The 20,315-nt window shown below is 42.4% G+C and overlaps 1 protein-coding gene across 5 annotated transcripts; it reads left to right on the top strand.

The window, feature by feature from the left end:
- The first annotated feature begins 1,805 nt into the window (after positions 1 to 1,805).
- On the top strand, positions 1,806 to 16,277 carry LOC143321959 (neuroplastin-like). Of its 5 annotated transcripts, none has more exons than XR_013077256.1 (8): positions 1,976 to 2,310; positions 9,649 to 9,817; positions 9,928 to 10,022; positions 11,028 to 11,161; positions 11,621 to 13,086; positions 13,872 to 13,893; positions 15,019 to 15,095; positions 15,272 to 16,277. XR_013077256.1 is itself a non-coding variant. In XM_076732752.1 (8 exons), the coding sequence occupies exons 1-7, from the start codon at positions 2,220 to 2,222 to the stop codon at positions 15,077 to 15,079; spliced, it is 834 nt and encodes a 277-aa protein (XP_076588867.1). In that variant the 5' UTR covers positions 1,977 to 2,219; the 3' UTR covers positions 15,080 to 15,095; positions 15,272 to 16,277. The 5 variants fall into 5 exon arrangements, 3 of the variants coding, with proteins under 3 accessions (XP_076588868.1, XP_076588867.1, XP_076588866.1); XM_076732752.1 differs by having other exon boundaries at positions 1,977 to 2,310; positions 11,621 to 11,894; positions 13,884 to 13,893; XM_076732751.1 differs by having other exon boundaries at positions 1,977 to 2,310; positions 11,621 to 11,894.
- The last annotated feature ends 4,038 nt before the right edge of the window (positions 16,278 to 20,315 follow it).

Genomic DNA, 20,315 nt, shown 5'->3' with positions numbered 1-20,315 from the left:
CACAACTGCCCTCTTCTGCTCCTTGTCAACCACCACCATGTCTGGTTGGTTAGCCAGCAACTGCATGTCAGTCTGCAGCGTGAAATCTCACAGGATCTTAGCTCTGGTGTTTTCAACCACTTCCATCGGTGTGTCCCATTGGGACTTGGGGACTTCTACTCCATACTTGGCACAGGTGTTCATGTACACTATCCCACCAACTTGGTTATGCTTTTTAGTGAACACTGTCCCAGCTTGCATCTTACACCCAGGGCCTGTTTTTGTGCTTCCATGATCAGAGCCTCTTTGTTGTTTTTTCAGGCTGGACTTTTCTAGTCACTGGTAGAGTTTCTTGATGTCAGCCACTTCCTCTATCTGCTGATGATACAGCCCATGGAGGGGCTTAGACGTCCATGATATTTTCTCTTTGTCCTCATCACCCTTGGTCTTCTGCTGCCTGAGACACTCTCTTGGCAGTTCTTATGGGGCCATCTTCCTGTTGTATTCATGGATGCTCCCTGTTTTTTTTGGTCTTGGATTGTGGCTCTGACACTCACTAATCCTCACCTACCCTCTGGTCATTGCTTGTCTCAGGCTGTCGGACTTTGGTAGAGCCCTCCATACATTCTGAGGAGTTTCACATATTGACATCAGTAGCATCTATCTCCTGCTGTGGCAAACGTACTAATCCAGCAAAAGACCTGTTTCTGCCTATCGTACTGCCTGATAATACCAATCAAATGCTATTTTATACTTTAGCACAAATTTTTCCATCTTTTTATTTTTTTTCCACTTAGAACTATTATTTTGAGGCTTTGGGAATCATTGCATCATCTGGGAGGGGAACCACATCCCCAGAACCACCTATGCCATGGTTTGCTGTCACAGAATGACTGTTGGTTTATTATTAAGCCGACTAGTCCTGCTGATCAGTATGACAGGATTGGCGGACTCGGGGTAAAAAATCCATAAAAAGAGTCTCAGTGAGCACAGAGTTGTGATGCATTTACGGTGAAACAGTCCCAAATCCTTGTTAAGATTAGAATGGTTTCATTATGTGACTCAGATTTAAAGTGTAACTGGGTTACTACACCTCTGCTCCAAAAACACGGAACTATTTACTATTCAAAGGCATGTAGAGGCCAGCAAATAGTGTGTAAGGCTCCCTAGAGGGCGCTACATCAAATTTGGTGTTACTGCATCTCGTGCATCTCGTTTTGTCTGCACATTTGGGCCAGCAAGGATCCCGCATTGTCATGTTTTATGCTTTCAGCATTTCCTTCAAATATTTTTTAATCTGGGAAACTCAGTGGTTGTTTTTTAATTCTTGAAACGTGTATGACAACATTTTCTGAGACATCTTGTTGTTCCTGACCTGAGACAGACGAGAGTGACACACTGCCTCATCGGCACAGTCAGAGTCTACATAGGCAAAAGTACAGGCCATCAGACAGCCTGTCTGGCTTGTTAGTTTAAGTCACTTTGTTAGCTCCATAAGGACAAGGTTACACTGGTGAGGGTGTGAGGCTGCCATTACCCTACATTAGTTCAAAGAGAAATAGGATTAAAAGTCTACTTAAAGCTCCAGGTCCTGTTGAGGTCAGGGCTTAGTCAGCCTGAGAAACTGCTTGACCCAAGGCACAATTTAGAGCCTAGCAGCGGTTTAAGAGCTGGGTACTATTGGTTTACAGTTGGATGATTGTGCAGCAATACCTGAAAAATACTTGTTCCTGATTGGTTGACAGGTGTGCGGCAAAGACGTGATCAAACTAGCCTCTACTAAAAATTGCACTATTTAACTGCAAACTATTTTCTCACGTGGTTTTTCCACTGTTAAATGCCTGTGGTTAAAAACCTGACTTACAATAACAGCGTCCATCTTGTTATTTATTTGAGCTGATTTCTGCTCCAATTCATGACGGGACGTCTAATGATGCACCCGCTGGTCTCTGCGCTCCTCCAAGATCTCGCGGGATTTGACATGAAACGGGTGACTTTAAAGAAGGTGGTTCCCTCGCTGCACCGGGCCGACGGCACAGAGCTGCACAGGTAGCCAGCAGTGGTGCTGAAGGCTCCCGCTAGTCTACCCAGCGACGCTTCCCCCCCTGCGCGACACGATTGGAGAGTCTGGAGGTGCGAGCCTCGGTGAATCCACCCCGCATCATCATCATCATCATCATACCCCGCTCAGGTCACCTCAGCGCTCGCCTACCGGCATTTTCCACCTCCCGTCTCCGAAGATGATACCTGGCAAACGAAGAGCTGCAGTCATGTCCTTCTCGGTGGCGATTTTTGGAGCCCTGATGCTGCAGTCCGTCTCTTCCCAGAACGGTAGGAAATGTGCCCCCTTACAGAAAAGACATGACGGCGATCTCATTGCGATAATGCGGGTTTTAAGGAGGGATGTCGCCTGCATTTCTGCATTGGGGCATTTTTTTTTTTAATGAATCACTGCAAGACGTCTCAGTTATTAAGAGCGCTGTCCATCACCAATATCTCTCCAGCCTCATTAGATATTACCGATAATCCCTGAACGCAACGCCGAAAAGAGACACCGTATTAATCGAATGAGGCTCTGTTTTGCAATGAGGGGTCAGTAAATGATTAATAGGCTACAATCTGTATTCGCTGGGCTGAAGTGGGCCACACGGAGGCCTGTGCGATGTCCCTAAAATGTCCTTTTGAAGTGCGGAGCTGAATACATGAGCCGCTCGGCCGGCAAGGACGAGTTCTGCTCGTTAGGAATAGGAGAAGGTGGACGGGGACATGGTGTCACACCGAAGTTCACAATCTGCTTTTCCTCAAGAGATGAGCACGCACACAATCTGCATGCTGTCACGCTCTGGCATGTAAGGATGTAGCTCAGGAATCTTCATCCGGTAACAGTGACTCCTCTGCTGCTGGCTGAGACAATGCTCTGCACCAGTCCAGGTTCTTCTAACATGCGTGTAATTAGACGTTGGACCTTTTTAGATGTGCGCCTCTGTAAATAGCAACAGTCCATTTTGCTGCATGCTTCTATTTTTAGAGCGGAGATGCTGCACTGGGAACCGTGGCTTTAATGTCCTCTTGCAACAGAGAATCTGTTAACTCTTTGCTGAGATGCACTGCACTGCAGAATGGCATTGATTTCTCATTCCACTTGTTCGAATGACCCTCTGCTCATAAATCTCATCCCCGCCAGACCAGTTTAGAGCAGTTTAGACCCATCTCAGCTGAGTGTTTTGTAGGTGTATGTTGTGAGTGTCCCTTTGCAAGCATTGTGTGAGAATGAGTGAGAATTTATTCGGCCTCGGCCCTCCCTGGAGTTGACCATGTGTAGGAATGCATTACACATCCCCTCCTATACTGCACACCCACTCATAACATCTCTCCTTCTCTCAGCACTCCTCTGGATGCAGCTCAGAGTGCTGCTTAAATGTAATGGTTTCTTTGTGCATGGCAGATAGCTAGAAAATGTGATATTTTCTTATCTTCACTTGTTTTCAAAGAGTCCAGAGAGGCTGGAGGGTTCATACTATATATATATGAAACATATAATCATTCCCCTCACAGTGGCTTTTACAAAGAAACCTGTTTTAGCATTATTCAAACCATTTTTGGGGTGATTTCTGATACAAAATCTGTTAAAAACAGCTGATGGCGAATGTCTCGATTAATCGCCTGACCAAATCAAACAGAGGATTTTGTCGCTTCATTAATGAATGGAGAGCAATCAATTAATATTTGGGAGTTACAAGTCTAAGGTTCATATAATCAAACTGGAGATATACAAGGATTTATTTAGGAGTGTGCTGCAAATTTTAAAACAGCTCATCAGCATAAAGCTCAGTGTATCTGAAACGACGCGGGCCTGTCGGTGTAATTTGCAGCAGGGCTACAGACGTTGATTATTTTCATCATTGATTAATGTGACCATTATTTTCTTTGACACACACGCAGCGAATATAAAAATGCTGGAAATTTAAGTTAAATAATGAGATAAACCACTGTTATCAAGGTTGGTGCTGTTCCCTCAATTGATTAACTGATTAATAGACTAATCATTTCTGTCACTGAGCATCAAAGGACTATGAATGACTTTCTTCACGGCTCGGCTCGTTCTCATGCTCCCTCACACTTGCTAAATAGTGAGAAAAGCAGTTTGTCAAAGTAGAACTTTTTAATTCAAGATATGAGTAGATAGCATCAAAGTATATTAATCTGAGTACGTTAGGTTCGAGTCACGTTTATATTCCTTTAAACAATTGCTCGGTGCTGAGGGTCATAAGCGTGTTTTTGAAAATGTCAAAATTCAGTATCTGATGATACTCCAGTGATTCTGAGCAGCTTGTAAATATATGCAATAGATGCTTCCTGTTGCTTTTCTGCCCCGATCTCTCGTTGTCTCTGTCCATCAGGACTCTCTTCTGCTCTGATAGAATATTCATTTAGCATCCATTTAGCTCCTCAATATGTGTTCCAACAGTTTTTGGTACATTAACTGGGACGGCGGCCAGAATTGCTTCATATTACACTGGTTTAAGTGGATTCACCGGAAGATACAGAGAAACACTGAGGACTGTTCGAGGCCATCTGTCGTCAGGTGCTGCTGTTAGATTTGCTGTTTGAATAATGAATCAGAAATTAGCATCAATTTAAACTCAAGCCAGTCTCCAGTTCTAATAAAAAGTGAAGTGTGAGGGGAATCAATTTTCAATTTTATTTCATATTTTCTGGTTTAAGAACCATATTAACAATCCTGTCAGTTTACAGTCAGCAGGGGCTGGCAGGATGTGGCTGAATGGCAGATTCTGGTTGGTCCTCACTAAAACATCCAAGAGTCTGGATGGAAGAACTATATTGAAAAGGCTTGAATGAAAATATTTATTATCTGCCATGTTTGATAATGATTAATCATCAATGAGTTATCAAGCTTAGACTCCCAACTATTCTGTGGTTCCAGCTTCTGCAATGTTAAGATTTATTGCTTTTGTTTGTTTTGTATCACTGTAAACTGAATATTTGTTCTGTTTTTAGACATTTGAAGGTGTCACCTGAGGATCTGGGGAACTGCAATGGACATATATCATATTTTGTTTTAGACCAAATGAGTAATAGATTCAAAATTTGTCATAAAATTCCCCTAAGATAAACATAATTTTGCACATATTCACCAAGAAAAGAAAAGCAGATTCGATGTAAAACGTGTATATAGAAAGAAAAAAAAGTGCTTTTCAGACATTTGACCTTTTAAAGGTGCAGGAATTAAACTGGAAACAAAATGATTGAATAAACGAAAGTGGGAACAAATTATGAGGTGACACTGATATAAAAAATGAAAATGAAGAAGGCAGCGTTTACAGGCCGTCAGGAACTGAAGCCACATTGGGCTTCTGTGACATTTAGAGACTATCAAAAAATAACTGATCGATTCCTTAATGATGAAAATAATTAGTTGGTTACAGCCGGTGTTAGATTAATCAGGATGATCTCACGTGATCCTGAAACAACACTGAAAAAGCACAGCGCAGCCTGTCCAGTCCTTCGATCGCCCACATGAGCCACACATAACCACACGCCAAAACTAAACCGACATCAGCTTGACGTGAGTGACGGCACTCGGACGTGGACGCTGCAGTGGCGTGCAGGGACAAGCGCTACTGGCTCAGCACTTTTGACCCACTGAGACAACCCGAGGTGGCAGGATCCGTCTCTCAGCAGTTCTATGTTAGGAGCTGAGGTGTTGGCTTTAGTTTTCAGCACCAGTCACGTTGTAATTTTTAGGCTAAGTTAAAATGTGTCACAGCTTGCCGGTATAAATGAAGCGCTGTGGTGCTGCAGAGATGCCCCAGCTTACAATCATGTTCTCCAGACTTAAGAGAACATGCTTGGTTGGTACAAACGCAAGCAAAAAAAATCACATCTTCATTTTCATATATTTTTTCACACATCTGTCAAACTAATCACAGTATAATTGTTTGTGCATGTCACTCAGCCCCAGTACATCTACACACTCAGTGACCAGTGTGTGAGGTACACCGAGCTAAAATGAATGCAGTCTGATACAACAGTCCTGCAATAAATCCTGCCTTCATGCTTTATCGAGGTGCTGATTTGACTGTATGATCGCTTTGGAGGCTGTAGTTTGTGTTTCTATTATTTTGTCCACCCATGAGGGTACAGTCCAACAGCGCCACAAACTGCAGCCTCTGCACTGACCAGGCAGTTTGATCAACACCTCCCTATAACAAGTGACTATAATCGTCATGTTTGGAGGATTTACGGCAGGGCTGCTGTGTCGGAGTGCATCAATTTTTTGCTGGGAATGCCTAAAAAACTGGCAACTGAGAGTCTGTAGGAATCCATAGGTGCCTGCAGTAAATGTGCTGGCGTTGATGAACCGGTTGTGGGTTGTACAGTGTGGTTATGTTGCCAGCTTGACACACACGCGCACACACACACACACACAGAGTGGTTGTCTGTCCTGTGATGATGCGCCTGGTCCGGCTGGATGTCTCTTCCTCTTCCTACTTTGTTGCCGTAGAGTGCTTCTATGGAAACAGAGGGGGTCTATCACCATGCGCCCACACGCTCCCCAGAGACCCAGAGCTGCAGCTTCTATAAATCTCCTCTCATGTGCTCTCCACAGTGCCTATAGACAATGCTTATGACTACAGCCACCCTCCTCCTCCTCCTCCTCCTCCTCCTCCTCTTCCTCTCTGTGCAGCCATTATCAATTGTTTCACTGCTATTGCGGTTCAGAGAGGGAGACATTTCAATCCAGTGAGACTAACAGCACAGTCCGCCCGGTGCGTGCGCTCTTCTCTGAAGCTTTCCTGAGTGCGAGTCATGTTCTCATCACGCAGACAAGACGTGTTGAAAACGACAAGGTCGCTTGGAGGACTTTTTGGATGTGAGCGCCGTGCGAGCCCGACACAAATTTATATGATATCATTAATTGGACAAAACCAAGTGAGAGCAGCCCTGCAAGGACGTCCCAGCAGAATTGAATTAAAGCTTCCCAGGAATAGCAGCAGTAATGGCTTAGGCAGATCTGAGGTCGCCTCTGTCTCCGTCTCTGTCTCTTACCAAAAAGGTTGATGTGACTGTGTCCGACACACAGTTTGATGCTGCTTTCACGGTTTTGTGTTTGAATTGAGATGCTGTAATTAGAGACTTTTAAGCAAGAGGTTTTCATTTTGTAATATTTGCCTGTTTTTTTTTAGTCTTCTGTGAGAGCAGATGGAACATCTTTGGGTTCTGGACTGTTTTTCAGCCACAATGAAGCAATCTAAGTAAATCAGCTTGGGCTCTGGAAAACTGTGACGGACATTTTTCACTATTTCCAGACAATTAACCATTTAATGGACAGTAATCAGAAGATGATCATTAGCTGAAGCTGCACATTTCCCTTTTCTTTTCTTTGTTTCCTTTTAGGATGATTTTGTCTGTCAGTGTCTTTTTGATCATTTCATATTATCTTTTTTCTTTTAATCTTTCCTTTTCTGGTTCACGTTTAATTTACCCTGTTATGTTCTTGTCTTTCCATCCTCCACCTGTTTTCCTTTTTTCTGGGCTTATGCTCTCCCCTTAACCTCCGCCACCTCCAGCGGGCTTTGTGAAATCACCTCTGTCCGAGACTAAGCTCACGGGCGACACCTTTGAGCTGTACTGTGACGTGGTGGGAAACCCTACCCCAGAAATCCAGTGGTGGTACTCTGAGATCAACCGAGCCGATTCCTTCAGGCAGCTGTGGGACGGCGCCCGTAAGCGGCGAGTGGCCATCAGCACGGCCTACGGCGCCAACGCCGTGAGCGTGTTGGGTGTCTCTCGTCTCACGCTGGACGATGCTGGGACCTATGAGTGCAGAGCCAGCAATGACCCGCGACGTAACGACCTGCACCAAAATCCAGCCACCACCTGGATCCGTGCTCAGGCCACTATAACGGTGCTGCAGAGTGAGTGGTCAGTGTAGAGGAACACCCCCCCAACCCCCTCATTAGCAACCAGATTTAACACTTCCTGTGTGATTCAGCCTCCCTCAGACCTCTCCAGAGGACTACTAGCTTCCTCCATAGGTGCCATCCTCCCCTACAGACCCGGAAAACGAAGAAAAACACCATCAACTAGTCCTTTACCAGCAGAGTTGAGTAGTGTTTCATATTGTGTTCATCCCTCGGTTCAGAGCATCCTTCAGCCTCTGCACTGTAGAGCCCAGCCTCCTCCCAGTCTCATTTATTCTTACTGCATGTTTCTTTCCCTTTAGCTGTCATCTTCTCATTTCCCTGAACTGAATGTCATCAATTTCATTTTTTGCTGTGATTATCATTAACCTGTTTGATTTCTGTGTTTCTTATTTCTTTCATGTGTCAGATTTTGCAGACTGACTATACTTAAGCATCATTACAGCTTTATCTGGTTCTTATGAATGACAGCACTTGTTAGTTGTTTGCAGACCAGCAGCGATCAATCAGTCTGTCATGCTTTTCTCTAAAGCAGAGCTCATGATGCAGACGTCCTGTCCCTGAATCTGAAATGCACTGAACTTAGATGGAAATCAAAAACTTGTTGGTCCTGAATTTACGTGTTGAATCTTTTTACTTTTTGGTAGCTATATTATATTCTAGATTTATAATCAAACGTTTACACTTGTAGTCGGTTTCATGTACGCAGGATTTTTGTACACAAGTTAAGACATTTATCACAGCATCTGCTGTTGAAGAAAAAAAATGACTGTTTCCATTTGTGACGACTCAGATTGAGACACAAACGAGATGTAGATAATCGGGATTAAGCAGAATACAACGCTCCAATTAAGGTCCTCGTGGTTTAAAAGCTCACGTGAGGATTTTCTGCAGGTTGAAACTGAACCACATACAAATACGTTGCTGCAGAGTTTTTTATTGGATTCCTTCAGAGCGACTTAATCTCATCCCTGAGTTAAAGCCAAGAGAGCTGATGAATGGACCTTCACCTTCATCAGTCATCCTCAGTGTCTCCCAGCATGAATACTTCTTTTACAAACGGTGAATCCGTTGTGGTAAGCTTTTACTTCACATAATTACCATTTGAATATTAAGCCACATGTTAAGTCTTCCATGAGTTTATATTTAGCACAAAAACCAGCATTTGGAAAACACATCACAGACTTATAATAGAAACTGGTTCCACAGGTTTTCTCCTCTCTAAACCCTCAGTGTTCCTCAGCACAGGAACAGCTGCAGATTGTCTTATGACATTCATCATTAGTGAAGCATGAAAGAGAAATTTAAGCTGACTGGATGCTTCTTACTGCAATGCACTTTGGGAGCTGTAGTTGGCTTCTCTTGACTTCTCTTTTGAACTTTTTATCAAAGAACCAGATATTTTCTGACGCAGTTGCTCATGTTTTGTACTGATGATTCAACCGAGAGGGTTTTCATGTCCAGCCGAGCCTTGGAAGTGCTCCCACTTCCACCCTCAGCTAACAGTGCAGAATATGACTTCTACTTTAAGGAACCCCGGATGCCCGAAATAATTCCTCCCACTTTGCAGCTCTATTCCTGTGCTGTATTGTATAAAGTGCGGCTGGCTGAGGCGTCTGTCTGAACCCTCTGAGCGTTGTTGTTTACATCTTCCAGCACACCCTCACCCACGAGTCCGAGCAAGCATCACTTCTGTCGTGGCTGATCTGTGTCTCTGTTGCAGAGCCGTCAATCACCGCCTCTGAACACACCACACTTCCTGTGGAAGGCGACGCTTTCACACTGCAGTGCAACCTGACCGGCGCCCACAGTGCCCACCAGGAGAGCTACTGGATGAAGAACGGGGAGGAGATCCCGGAAACACGCACCCCAAACAGGAACACCGAGTACAGGTAGGAGTCACAGCGAAACCTTTTTGTGTGTGTGTGCGTGTGTGTGAGCGCTGGACGCAGAGTTTAGCAGCCTGATGTGGCTTCATGCGAGGTGTGTTTCCACTCTGCAGGCTGAACAAACCGAGAGGAGACGACGCCGGAGTGTACATGTGCGTCTACACCTTCGAGATGGCTCCTCCAGCCAACGCCACCATCGAAGTTAAATGTAGGTGCTGATTTGTTGAGCCACGGGCGTCTTTGTCGGCTTCAAGGCCACATTAGAGATGTCACCAATAAAAATGGCCCGAGTGGCCTTGAGCACCGGCAGCCCTGTCATGTGAGGACCTGTGATTTCACACGGCTCTGCTGGCGGCTCAGGGGCAGCCGGCGCCCTTGACACCTCCATCTAACCAATGCCCGGCTCAGTGGCAGCAGATGGTGTCTTGTTTGTCTGATGGCAAAGGATTATGTCTCAACGCTAAAATCTGGTCAGCCTTTTCTGCTGTCACATGCAACACTATGGAGGCAAATTGGATTTTGGGACTTTGCTTTTTATTTTATGGGGCATTTCTGTTCATTCGGGCAGACAAAAGATTTACAGCCGGGCAGATTTATAAAACAGAATACAGAGAATAAAACAGGCTGCTGAACGTTACCTCGAATGTTCCTGATACATTAGATGAAATGCTGTGAAAGATAGATTTGAATTCTGTTAGTCAGACTTACTGTTTTACTCCCTGATCATGGTGAAAACACTGAATCTGTGTTGTATTCTTTTATTGTGAGTTTCATCATTTTGTCTTCCTTTTTTTTAATTTCCCCACTTGTTTTTACCTTGCTTGCTGCATCGTTTACCCCCTGCAGCTGTTTTAATGCCAGCTATATTTCCTTTTATCTTCCTGACTCTACAAAGTGCTGCATGCATCTTTCTTGAAAAGGGCTCTATAAAGAAATAATTATCGTCATTAATTTTATGATCTGAACACTAACGTGGTTGCTCGTTTTGTGAAGAACGTCTGTTTTCCATAGGCATTGATTAATATTTTTTATTATCAGTTTCTATGTGAAAAGATGAAAAGCACAAATTAATTAATTAGACATTTTCACGCAACTCAAATGATTATACCTGTAAACGTCTGCTGCCACAGTGGACTGACTGTATTTGGGTGAATTTCTTGACTGTATTGTAACAGTTAATCTTTCTGTTATTGTGTTTTTTTTTTTGTTTTAGCTGCTCCTGAAATCACAGGCCACAAGCGTAGTGAGAATAGGAACGAGGGCCAGCGTGCTGTGCTCTACTGTAAATCTGTGGGTTATCCTCACCCCGTCTGGACCTGGCGCAAGTTCGACAACGGCATCTACAGGGTAAGTGATAGATATCAACACTCCCTGGCCACTTCCTTAGATACACCTTTACAATTTAATGCAATCCAATGTGACAGATGTGCCACAAAGTACATTTAGGAAGATTATAATGTTCAGTTCTTGTTGAAACTGTCAGAGAGGAGTTAATTCAACCATGTGTTTATTATTGATGATTGATGATTTAGATTCATTTGTCCTTCTGCAAGGAAAACTGTTTCCACCTTCCGTACAGCCTCAGAGTACACAAATAAATCAAACTGGACAGAAAACATCAAATTCAACAGATACACACATGAATCCCACACCATACACCCACTACCACCACGTTCTCCAACTTTACACACACAAACACACAAACTCAGGCATCGGAAATAAGGTAAGAGGAGCCAAATGAACAAATAAAACAGGTAGAATATATCTGAGCTCAACATCATTCAGCTCTTTCTTCTCCCTCGACAGGAAATCGACAACTCAACCGGACGCTTCTTCATCAGCAGCAGAGACAACTACACTGAGCTCCACATCGCCAACCTGGACATTGGTTTAGATCCAGGCGAGTACCACTGCAATGCCACCAACATGATCGGCAGCCGTGAGGAGAAGTCTGTGCTCAGGGTCCGCAGCCACTTGGCCCCCTTGTGGCCTCTCCTGGGGGTTTTGGCCGAGATCATCATCCTGGTCGTCATCATCGTTGTTTATGAGAAGCGTAAGAAGCCAGAGGATTTACAAGACGGTGAGTCACCAGCGGTTGTTTCATTACGCCACAGTTTTTAATATGCCTGAGAAGGAACAGGTTGCACTCTTCAGTCTCGAGTCTCTCCTGTGAATTTTGTGCAAAGTTTTATTTTGCGTCGGAAACAATGTCGAGGCGACTGTGTAAAGCAGCGGACTTTTCTTTTCGGGTGTCTGCTGCAGTCATTCTTCACCAGAGACTCCGGCCGGGTCCCCTGACACTGTGCTGCGCCTGCACTCAATAATTCAGTCTGCAGAGGTTGGCCCAATAGGCAAACACTGTTGCAGGAGGTCGCACCATGTCAGGACAGTTTGATGCATTTAATATTCATGAGAAATATGATACTGCAGTGTTGCGGAGGTGGACAGTTTCAATTATTAATGGATTTCCAGGGACCTTGTGCCGTCCCCAAGCTGCTGCAAGCTTAACCAGGAGACTCATTTAGCTATTCAACCTGCATATGCCATCCTGGGATTGTTTAATACTACTGAGTACTTCAAGAGTCTAGCTATATCATAAATTATGCATTAATGGTATTTGGGTGACCTTTTCCTCTCAAACAGAATTTTGATGTTGCTGATTAGATGCTACGTGCAGCGAAGGACCGGCAGCTCAGAGCAGTAACGTTGCACAGGAAGATAATGTCATTATGGTTCATTACGTGGTCAGAAATGGACTGTCGTGTTTGAAGTTGGGGTGAGCCGTGTTGGAGAAAGGTTGCGATAACACGTTAGCATACCAGGTTTACGTCCCTCTTATTCCATTTCCTTCCTCTTGTTCTGTGCATGAGCACCTGTTGCTGATTGGCCAGAATAATGTCATGTGGCTTTGTCTGTGCCGCTTTGTTTGCTTCCCTTCAGCAGAACCGGGGCTACGTACACAAAATTATAATTTTCAGCTCGCGCACCGAGTGGACAGTTAGCCTTGAATTTGAAATTCAGCCAATATCAACAACCTTTCTCCGGAATGACTCAGCCCACCTTTAAGTCTCGTTGAGAATCCTCAGTCTCACAAAATGGATGTAGATTGCGTGAGTCATACAACAGATTCCTGCAGTAAATGTTAATAATTCATATTTTTCTTGCATTCCTTTAAATAAGGCTAGCTTCAGCTGTCGAGTATTGTAGCAGATTGTTATAACATCTCCCATCCTCCCCTTTTTCCAATTTGCATAACCTAAACTGTGTTTGTGGTAAGTGTGAGACTCTGCATGCTTCATGAATTTCAATAATTACTCTGCCTCATCTTCTTCCAGTTCACAGCACAGTACACAGTTCTGTTTCATTTCCTCATTAATGTCAAGTGCTGTCCAGAAGTTTCAGTTTTTTAAGATTTCATTTTACCGACGGCAGCTTCACATTCTTGCATCAAACTCACAGTCCCTGCAGCAGTGAAATGGCATGCAAGTCACTGCAAAGAAGCGTAATGTTTTGTGTTTGTGAATCATTTCCGCTGTCGCTGTTCTTCACTGCGTCAGTGACTTCAGCAGAGGGCTGATGCTGATGGAGCTGCTCCTCACTAATCTCTGAGAGTGAACAGCTGCTCTGCCTGTCTGTGCATGACAACGGTATATTTTTAACTGTGAGTTTTGCCTGTATGTAAGTGTTGCTCATGCGTTTTGATGTGGTGTCGTGCAGGATTTGACTGCATTCTGCGTGTTTGCGGGTGACCTCGTGAGGTTTCCCTGCGGCGTGACAGCCTTTTGTTTACTGTGTTGTTACTTCATTGAGACTGCGTTTTCCATCCCATAACACAGTCTGCACATACAGCGCAGATGAAACATAAATCATCTCAAAAACCTTCAGGACCGAGTGCACCATGTGTCAGACACAGCCATCCTTGTGCATTAAAAAAAAAAAAAAAAAAAGAAAAAAAAAAAGAGAAAAAAAACCTTTCACTTCATCAACGTGTGCAACTTCCTTGCGATTATTTTATTTTTTGGTCTTCATTTCTCCATATTTTCCTTTGTTGCCTCAGATGATGACCCAGCTGGACCAGTGTAAGTATAAAGCCTTTTACCTTCAGTATCTCCTCGCTCTTAAACTTGATAATGTGTCTTTTGTTGTAGCTTCACCCCTGCCTGTCATAGAGCTCAGTGCTCAGTTCTCCCCAAATCTGGGTCACAAATAACTGGGAGCATCATGCAGTAATGCTTTGCTGCATTCACATAAGTCACAGGGAATTAGTTTAAAGTCAAGTAAGGACATTTTATTGGCAAGTTACCCTCTGAACTGTCCTAATTAGGGAAGCTCTAAAGGCCACGCTTTACTTTAAGTCATATATTATCAGTCATAAGCAGCATATAAACATTTAGTAAAAGGTTTATAACACCCAGTTATAAGTAAAGAGGTGTAATTGTTTATATATATATATATATATATATATATATGTCAACAACTATAACACCCTTAAGGAGACTGCTGTATCAACAGATAATGAAGGACAATATAGTAAAACCCTACAAATCCTGTGCATTAATAAACAGTTAAAATGCCCTTAAAGCTGCTTACAGCTACATTATAGTGTGTTATAAGTAGCTTGAAATGTTTATATACTGCTTGTAATTGCTAGCATCTAATAGCATTTGTGTTCATGTAATCAGCTGTTCAGCGGACACTAGAGCTGTAACTCAGTATTATTGTATTACTGATTAAAGGGCCATTCCATTAAAAAATAACCCTGATGATGTCATCAGGGTTATTTTTGTTAAACTTTAGAAAAGCTCCTTTGACAGCCACAGAAGACGTTATACAACTGTTTTCACGGGCTGAGTGGCTCTAACCGTGTGTAAAATCAGCCAAATATCCCTTTAATCGTCTGTTTTGTTTTTTTCCAAATTGAATCAGTATTTAGTTTATGAAATGTCACAAACTATGTTAAATTCCCATCACAAGTTGGCAAATCCCAAAAAGATGACCCCCAAAACTGGTGAGTTATTGTAACTGTCAACCACAAATATCAAATTTCTGAAGACTGTAAGCCAGAAAAGCAAACTTTTTGTCTTTTTATTCAATAGATGATTTAACAGTTATTAGCATTGGAATCAATATCTGTCAATCACCTCAGCAGTACTCATCTGTCATTCGAGCTCTGAACTGATTGTCTTCTTTGTTTCTCGCTGAAGGAAAACTAATTCAACCAACAACCACAAAGACAAGAACCTCCGCCAGAGGAACACAAACTGAGCAGCCTGTCTGCTGAGTAAGTGTTCAATTATTAAGAGAAAGCCTGATTAATAATAGTATTACACGCTTGTGGCCACCAATTACAAGATGAGCCACCATATGTAATTATCACGGAAAGCTCTTGTCAACCAAAACAAGACTACTGTCAGGCTAATGGGTTGAATTTTCTCTTCTTTCTCTCTCTATTTGCAGGTTGCATTACACATGTATTGACCATATGAAGGTAAACAAGAAGGGAATCCATACCAGTTGTTATTAGGATTTATCTGCCATTAAAAGTATGGTTGTGGAGGAGTTAAGTGAGGCATGCCTTATGATTTTGTTGTGTGAGCGTGCGAGGTCAGGAGGTACTCAAACCATTATGGGATTGTTAACATTATAACCATTGTTGCTGCATGCAGTTGTTGACGTTTATGATTTTTCCCTCTTACTCACTAATTTCAATATTTTTACTACTTCTAAAATAATGCATGCAAGATGTGGACCTTCTATTTGAAGGCAGAAATGTTTTTTTTTTTTTCTTTTCATGTTATTTTCTCTGAGACTGGCTTCATGTAGATAATCTGTGTGTTCTAGAGGAAAAACAAAACTGGGCAATGTAAAAGAAAATGCCACCATAATCTGGTATGACAGTAGTGTATAGTTTTATCATTCTGCTGCATACCATTTTCTAAGTTTAGTCATTTTATCAGACAATATCTATTACAGGTTAAGGGCTTTGCAATGTCCCTCTAAATTTGACTAAGGTTTACTTTGCTGTATGTATGTACTGTATGTGTTAAATCACTATAACTATGTATCAGATCAGCATTATTATAAAGACTATTCATATTAAATGATGCACTTAAATGTTGAGAATAATGAAAAACTGTAAAAACCTACTTTAGGAGATCTGTACTAATCATTCTAACATATTGTTTTATAATCATGTGTATTGTACAGCATGGCTATTATCCTATGCAATTATTATCCATATCAATATATTAAAAATCATTGCAGCTTTTGATTTCTCTGTGACAAAGCTTTAAACTAGTAGGATCACCGTAGAGCGTTGATGGCATACAACACAGCTGCATGAATTCTCTACAGCTGACGTGGAGGTGGAGGCGGCGAGAGAAGCCCACGTCAGGACTGACACATGTGAAGCGAACTGCAAGGTCCCGACTCATTTTTAAGAATAAATATCTCAAAAAGGAAAGCGTGTCTGTTGAGTTGGTTTCTTTGTGAAAACAGGTGATACATTCAGGTGCAGCACGGTGGACGCACACAGGCCGTGCAGGAGGATAAGAGCGTGCGGGGGACAGCTCCATCTAGTGAGGTGTTGAGTGAGTCACAGCAGCCAGGCTGACTGTCAGGCATCAGAGGGAAGTGTGATGTTTACTTTATGTGGTTCCTTTTTTAATTTGGTCAGGGATAAGAGGTAAAATGAAGCAAACTTGAAATAAAAAATTATGATAAAATCAAGTCATGCAGTTAAACAGCAGCACTGTGTTGAAGCACACGAAGGTTTTTTTTTTTTACTCCACCCACACTGTCCACACTGTTTCCCACGGATTTTGATTTATAAGCTTCAGATTAGATGTGAAAAGATAGAAAATGTGATACTGCTAACACCCATGATTAAATCCTAGGGATGAAGCTGTGCAGTGCGCAGTTTTAACAAAGCAAGTGAGCTCTTATAGAAGCCATAGTGTTAAGATAAATTGTGTTTGCTGATTGCAATCCAAGTTTGTCCAGATCTAAGTAGTAAAGACACTAGCCGTGCACCATGTGTGATGAGCTATTTTGCCTTGTTTGGCACAGAAATGCGTTGTGTTGCGGTTTTTACTTATTAAGCTTGTTGAAGTTTTTTATATAATTAAAAGAGCTGGACAACAATCGATGGATGTCCCCGCTGGAATGAGTAAAGTGTCCTCATAGAGTGTCCGGTGTTATTTCTTCTAATCATAGACCACACAGTTCCTGTGGTCTATTTATGAAGGAATAAAGATTTGAAAGGACTCTAAGTGTCTCCTTCATCCTTGACCGGATGCTTGGCTGTAAATCACTGTGAACCAAACCAGCTCACTGGGGGACTCTGGACTCTTGGCCTCAGTCTTTCTAAAATCCTGGCTGCAGGCCTGGAGAGACGAATGAACCTACGAGTCATCAACAACACAGTTAGAAGCTATCGGGTTTTGTCACTTACTGATCGTGCGCGGTTTTGCCATTTTATGTTATGACAAAGATACAGAAACACCTCGTGCACACTGAATTGGCAGTTCATCAGTACATCAAGCTGAAATTCTTCAGTCTAATACAACAATCCTGCAATTATTTCTATCATTGTCAAAATTATAATGTTCAGTTTTTGCTTCAACTGAAAGTCTTAGAAAGGCCTGGGTGTACCTAATAAACTGGCAACTGAATGTATTTATCTCCTGTTTTATCCTAAAGCAGCAATGTGCAGCACATCCAGCACAATATTTGGGAAATTGCAGCAGTACAGCAAAGGGGGGCGCTATGTTATTGTGCTTGCTGGCTGATGGCACCAGTGGCCGGGTCTCATTGTTGGGCTTCTGGACACATGTCCAATAACTATCACCAGCTGGAGAGTAATGGAATATTGTAATGTGTTTTCATACATTTTAAACTGGTCTCTTAATGGTTTGGACCTGCTTCTGATGAGGTAATGCTGTGTTCTGCATTAATATGTCACCGGGATTCAAACAGGAATACAAATAGTTCATTTGTAGAGCAAAGAGACATCTGTGACTTTGTGAACCCTGAAAAAAAAGGAACACAACTCTTGACAAAAATGATTTGTAGTTCTGTCTGTGTGGATTAACGTCTCATTCAGACAGTGCGATGTCAGGTGAAGTTCAATGATAATCTGATGGACTAGTTCCTAAACAGGCCAGTGGATTGTATTTAGTGGGTACATTTAAATGTTGTTGGAGAGGTTTATAGTTTTAGTTTTAATACATTCACACTGTAGCCTTCCTTTGGTTTTGTTCTGGCACTTGCTGCACGTCCTCCGTTTCACGTTATCATCTGAACACTTGCACTTATGTCGTAAATGGCCAGAGACCAGACGTGCATGGTTCATTTATTTATGGTTTTACAGCAGAGTTGTATCATGAAATGTTTGTGCTGCCTTTATGGTACTTACAAAACAAAAATTAATGGCCGAATAAATAATAAGTCATAAAAAGTAGTTCATTATGGTGGAGTGGAGGAGTCTCACAGCCTGAGGACAGACGCTGCTCTGTGGATACTTCTGTATTGCTTGGCAGACAGCGGCGGGATGAACAGGCTGTGACTGAGACAGATACTGTCTTTCAGTATGTTTTGGGCTCTGTGCAGACACCTCACTGATATCACTGATGCTCAGTAGATGGCACCGGTGATGTTTTGGGTGGTTTTCATCACCAGCTGCAGAGCCCTGCTGTCCTGGACCGTGAACATATATGATGTTTCAAGTCAGGATGCTTTCTGTTGCTCTTCTGCAAAAGTTAATGAACTTGACACAAGAATTTTTCCTTCTTACGTTTCCTTAAGAAATTTAGGTTTCACAACACATAAAAATACTCTGCTCAGCGCTGTAGTGGATGGATGATCGGTTCTCGTCAAATAACATTTTTGTGACCCAGTAGCTATGACTGAGTAGTACCAGTTCATATCCTGGTCATTGAGAATCACTGTAGTGAAACAGTGTACGTTTCCCATGTGAAATTATGTAGTTTTCCCATGAGGGTGTTAAAAATGTGAACATGACAGCAAGAAAATCACTCATGATAAACTGAAAACAGCACACAGAACAGTTTCCAAATAACCATTTCGGCATAAGATGCAGAATACCCTCCGTTTATTTATACTTAACTAAAGCTATTATGTAGATCACCTTTACTGATTTAAAAGAGGCGGACAAAATATTAGAAACAACTTTGTGAAGTGCAACAACAGAACCACAAACCGCAGCCTCCTGAATAACCTTGAAGTTAACTCCACATGTCTCTACAGCTGTTTCAAGACAAACTGAGCTTGACAATTGAATTAGACTGCGTTGGTTCAAGTTCGGTGTACCTAATAAACTTGCAGCTGAGTGTAAATGAGCCAAATCATATGAGGAGAGGAAATTATCTCACTTGGCTGCAGCGCACATGAATCAGTAGCCTCCTGCCTTCGACTGTTCCATCAGACTCGTACAAACAAGAGTTTCACTGTTACAGTGAATATAAATGACAGGAACACGGAGCTCAGCCTACGAGGTTTCTCTGCCTCCGAACAGAGTGGAGAGTGATGACACTAAAATAAGACACAGTGTGAAATCCTAATCTGGGCAGCTCATGATCAGGAGACTCCAAACTTGAAGTGCTGATGCAAAGATACAGCTTGTTTCTGGCTCTGTAGGATGATTTGCTGAAGGAAAGGGGCACATTATAACAAGCGGCAATAAAGGGAAACAGGAAATTCAATTAAATATGTGCTAGTTTACAACCGCTGATTGGAAAATTAATTAGTCTCTGTTGCATATCGTTGCGTACTATCAGGGGAAATCTTGAGCTCTCATAAATGATAATGTATTATATCAGATTATTACTGTATCATGTGGAGATATTTTGGCATAAACAAACTGTTCACTTCTCCCTGTGTTGCTGTATGTTTTAAATAATTTCAGTGACTTTTGCATTCAGTCATTCAACAGTAACACAGCTGTCAACAACCTTTCACCAAATAAATTTGCCTTGTTGGTCTTTGTCAAGGAAATATCACTTTTTCCTATGACTGAAAATGTCTTTTTCACACTTAAACACACTTATAATATTCATGTATCTGCTATAATATAGGGACGGAGAGCTTTGCTCAAGATGGAGGTTCAAGGGTTGATCAAAAGATCTGGCTATGCAGAACTGGAAATAATCAATTCCTCTGTTCATTTGAGATGTTTCAGCCCCTGTACCATACTGGTCTCTGTGGAACAGGGACTCAAACACTGTTGACACATCTTATTGTTTGAAGCATGGCTGACAGGCACGTCCCAAGTGTCCGCCCGGTTGCTGGTGGGGTGATAGATTACGGGCATCAGTTCAAAGATTTCTCCCTGGTTTGTTTCTTGTAATCTGTCGTTTTAAAAATGAGTTTGCAGCCTGATTGAATGAACTTGTGTATTAACCAGCTAAGTATGCATTCATGTGTTTCATATCAAAATTTGGTACACTTATTCTATAAAACCCATGTCTCTAATGCAGAGTCC

The sequence above is a fragment of the Chaetodon auriga genome, chromosome 6 (assembly GCF_051107435.1).
Source record: "Chaetodon auriga isolate fChaAug3 chromosome 6, fChaAug3.hap1, whole genome shotgun sequence".
NCBI lineage: Eukaryota > Metazoa > Chordata > Actinopteri > Chaetodontiformes > Chaetodontidae > Chaetodon > Chaetodon auriga.
This window is presented reverse-complemented; position numbering and strand designations above follow the sequence as displayed.

Excerpts from the sequence above, each read along its gene's own strand:
- LOC143321959 (XM_076732751.1), top strand. The coding sequence starts at position 2,220 with ATGATACCTGGCAAACGAAGAGCTGCAGTCATGTCCTTCTCGGTGGCG. Across the intron at positions 2,311-9,648 it reads GTCCGTCTCTTCCCAGAACG|AGCCGTCAATCACCGCCTCT; the intron begins GTAGGAAATGTG and ends TCTCTGTTGCAG. Across the intron at positions 11,895-13,871 it reads GCCAGAGGATTTACAAGACG|ATGATGACCCAGCTGGACCA; the intron begins GTGAGTCACCAG and ends TTGTTGCCTCAG.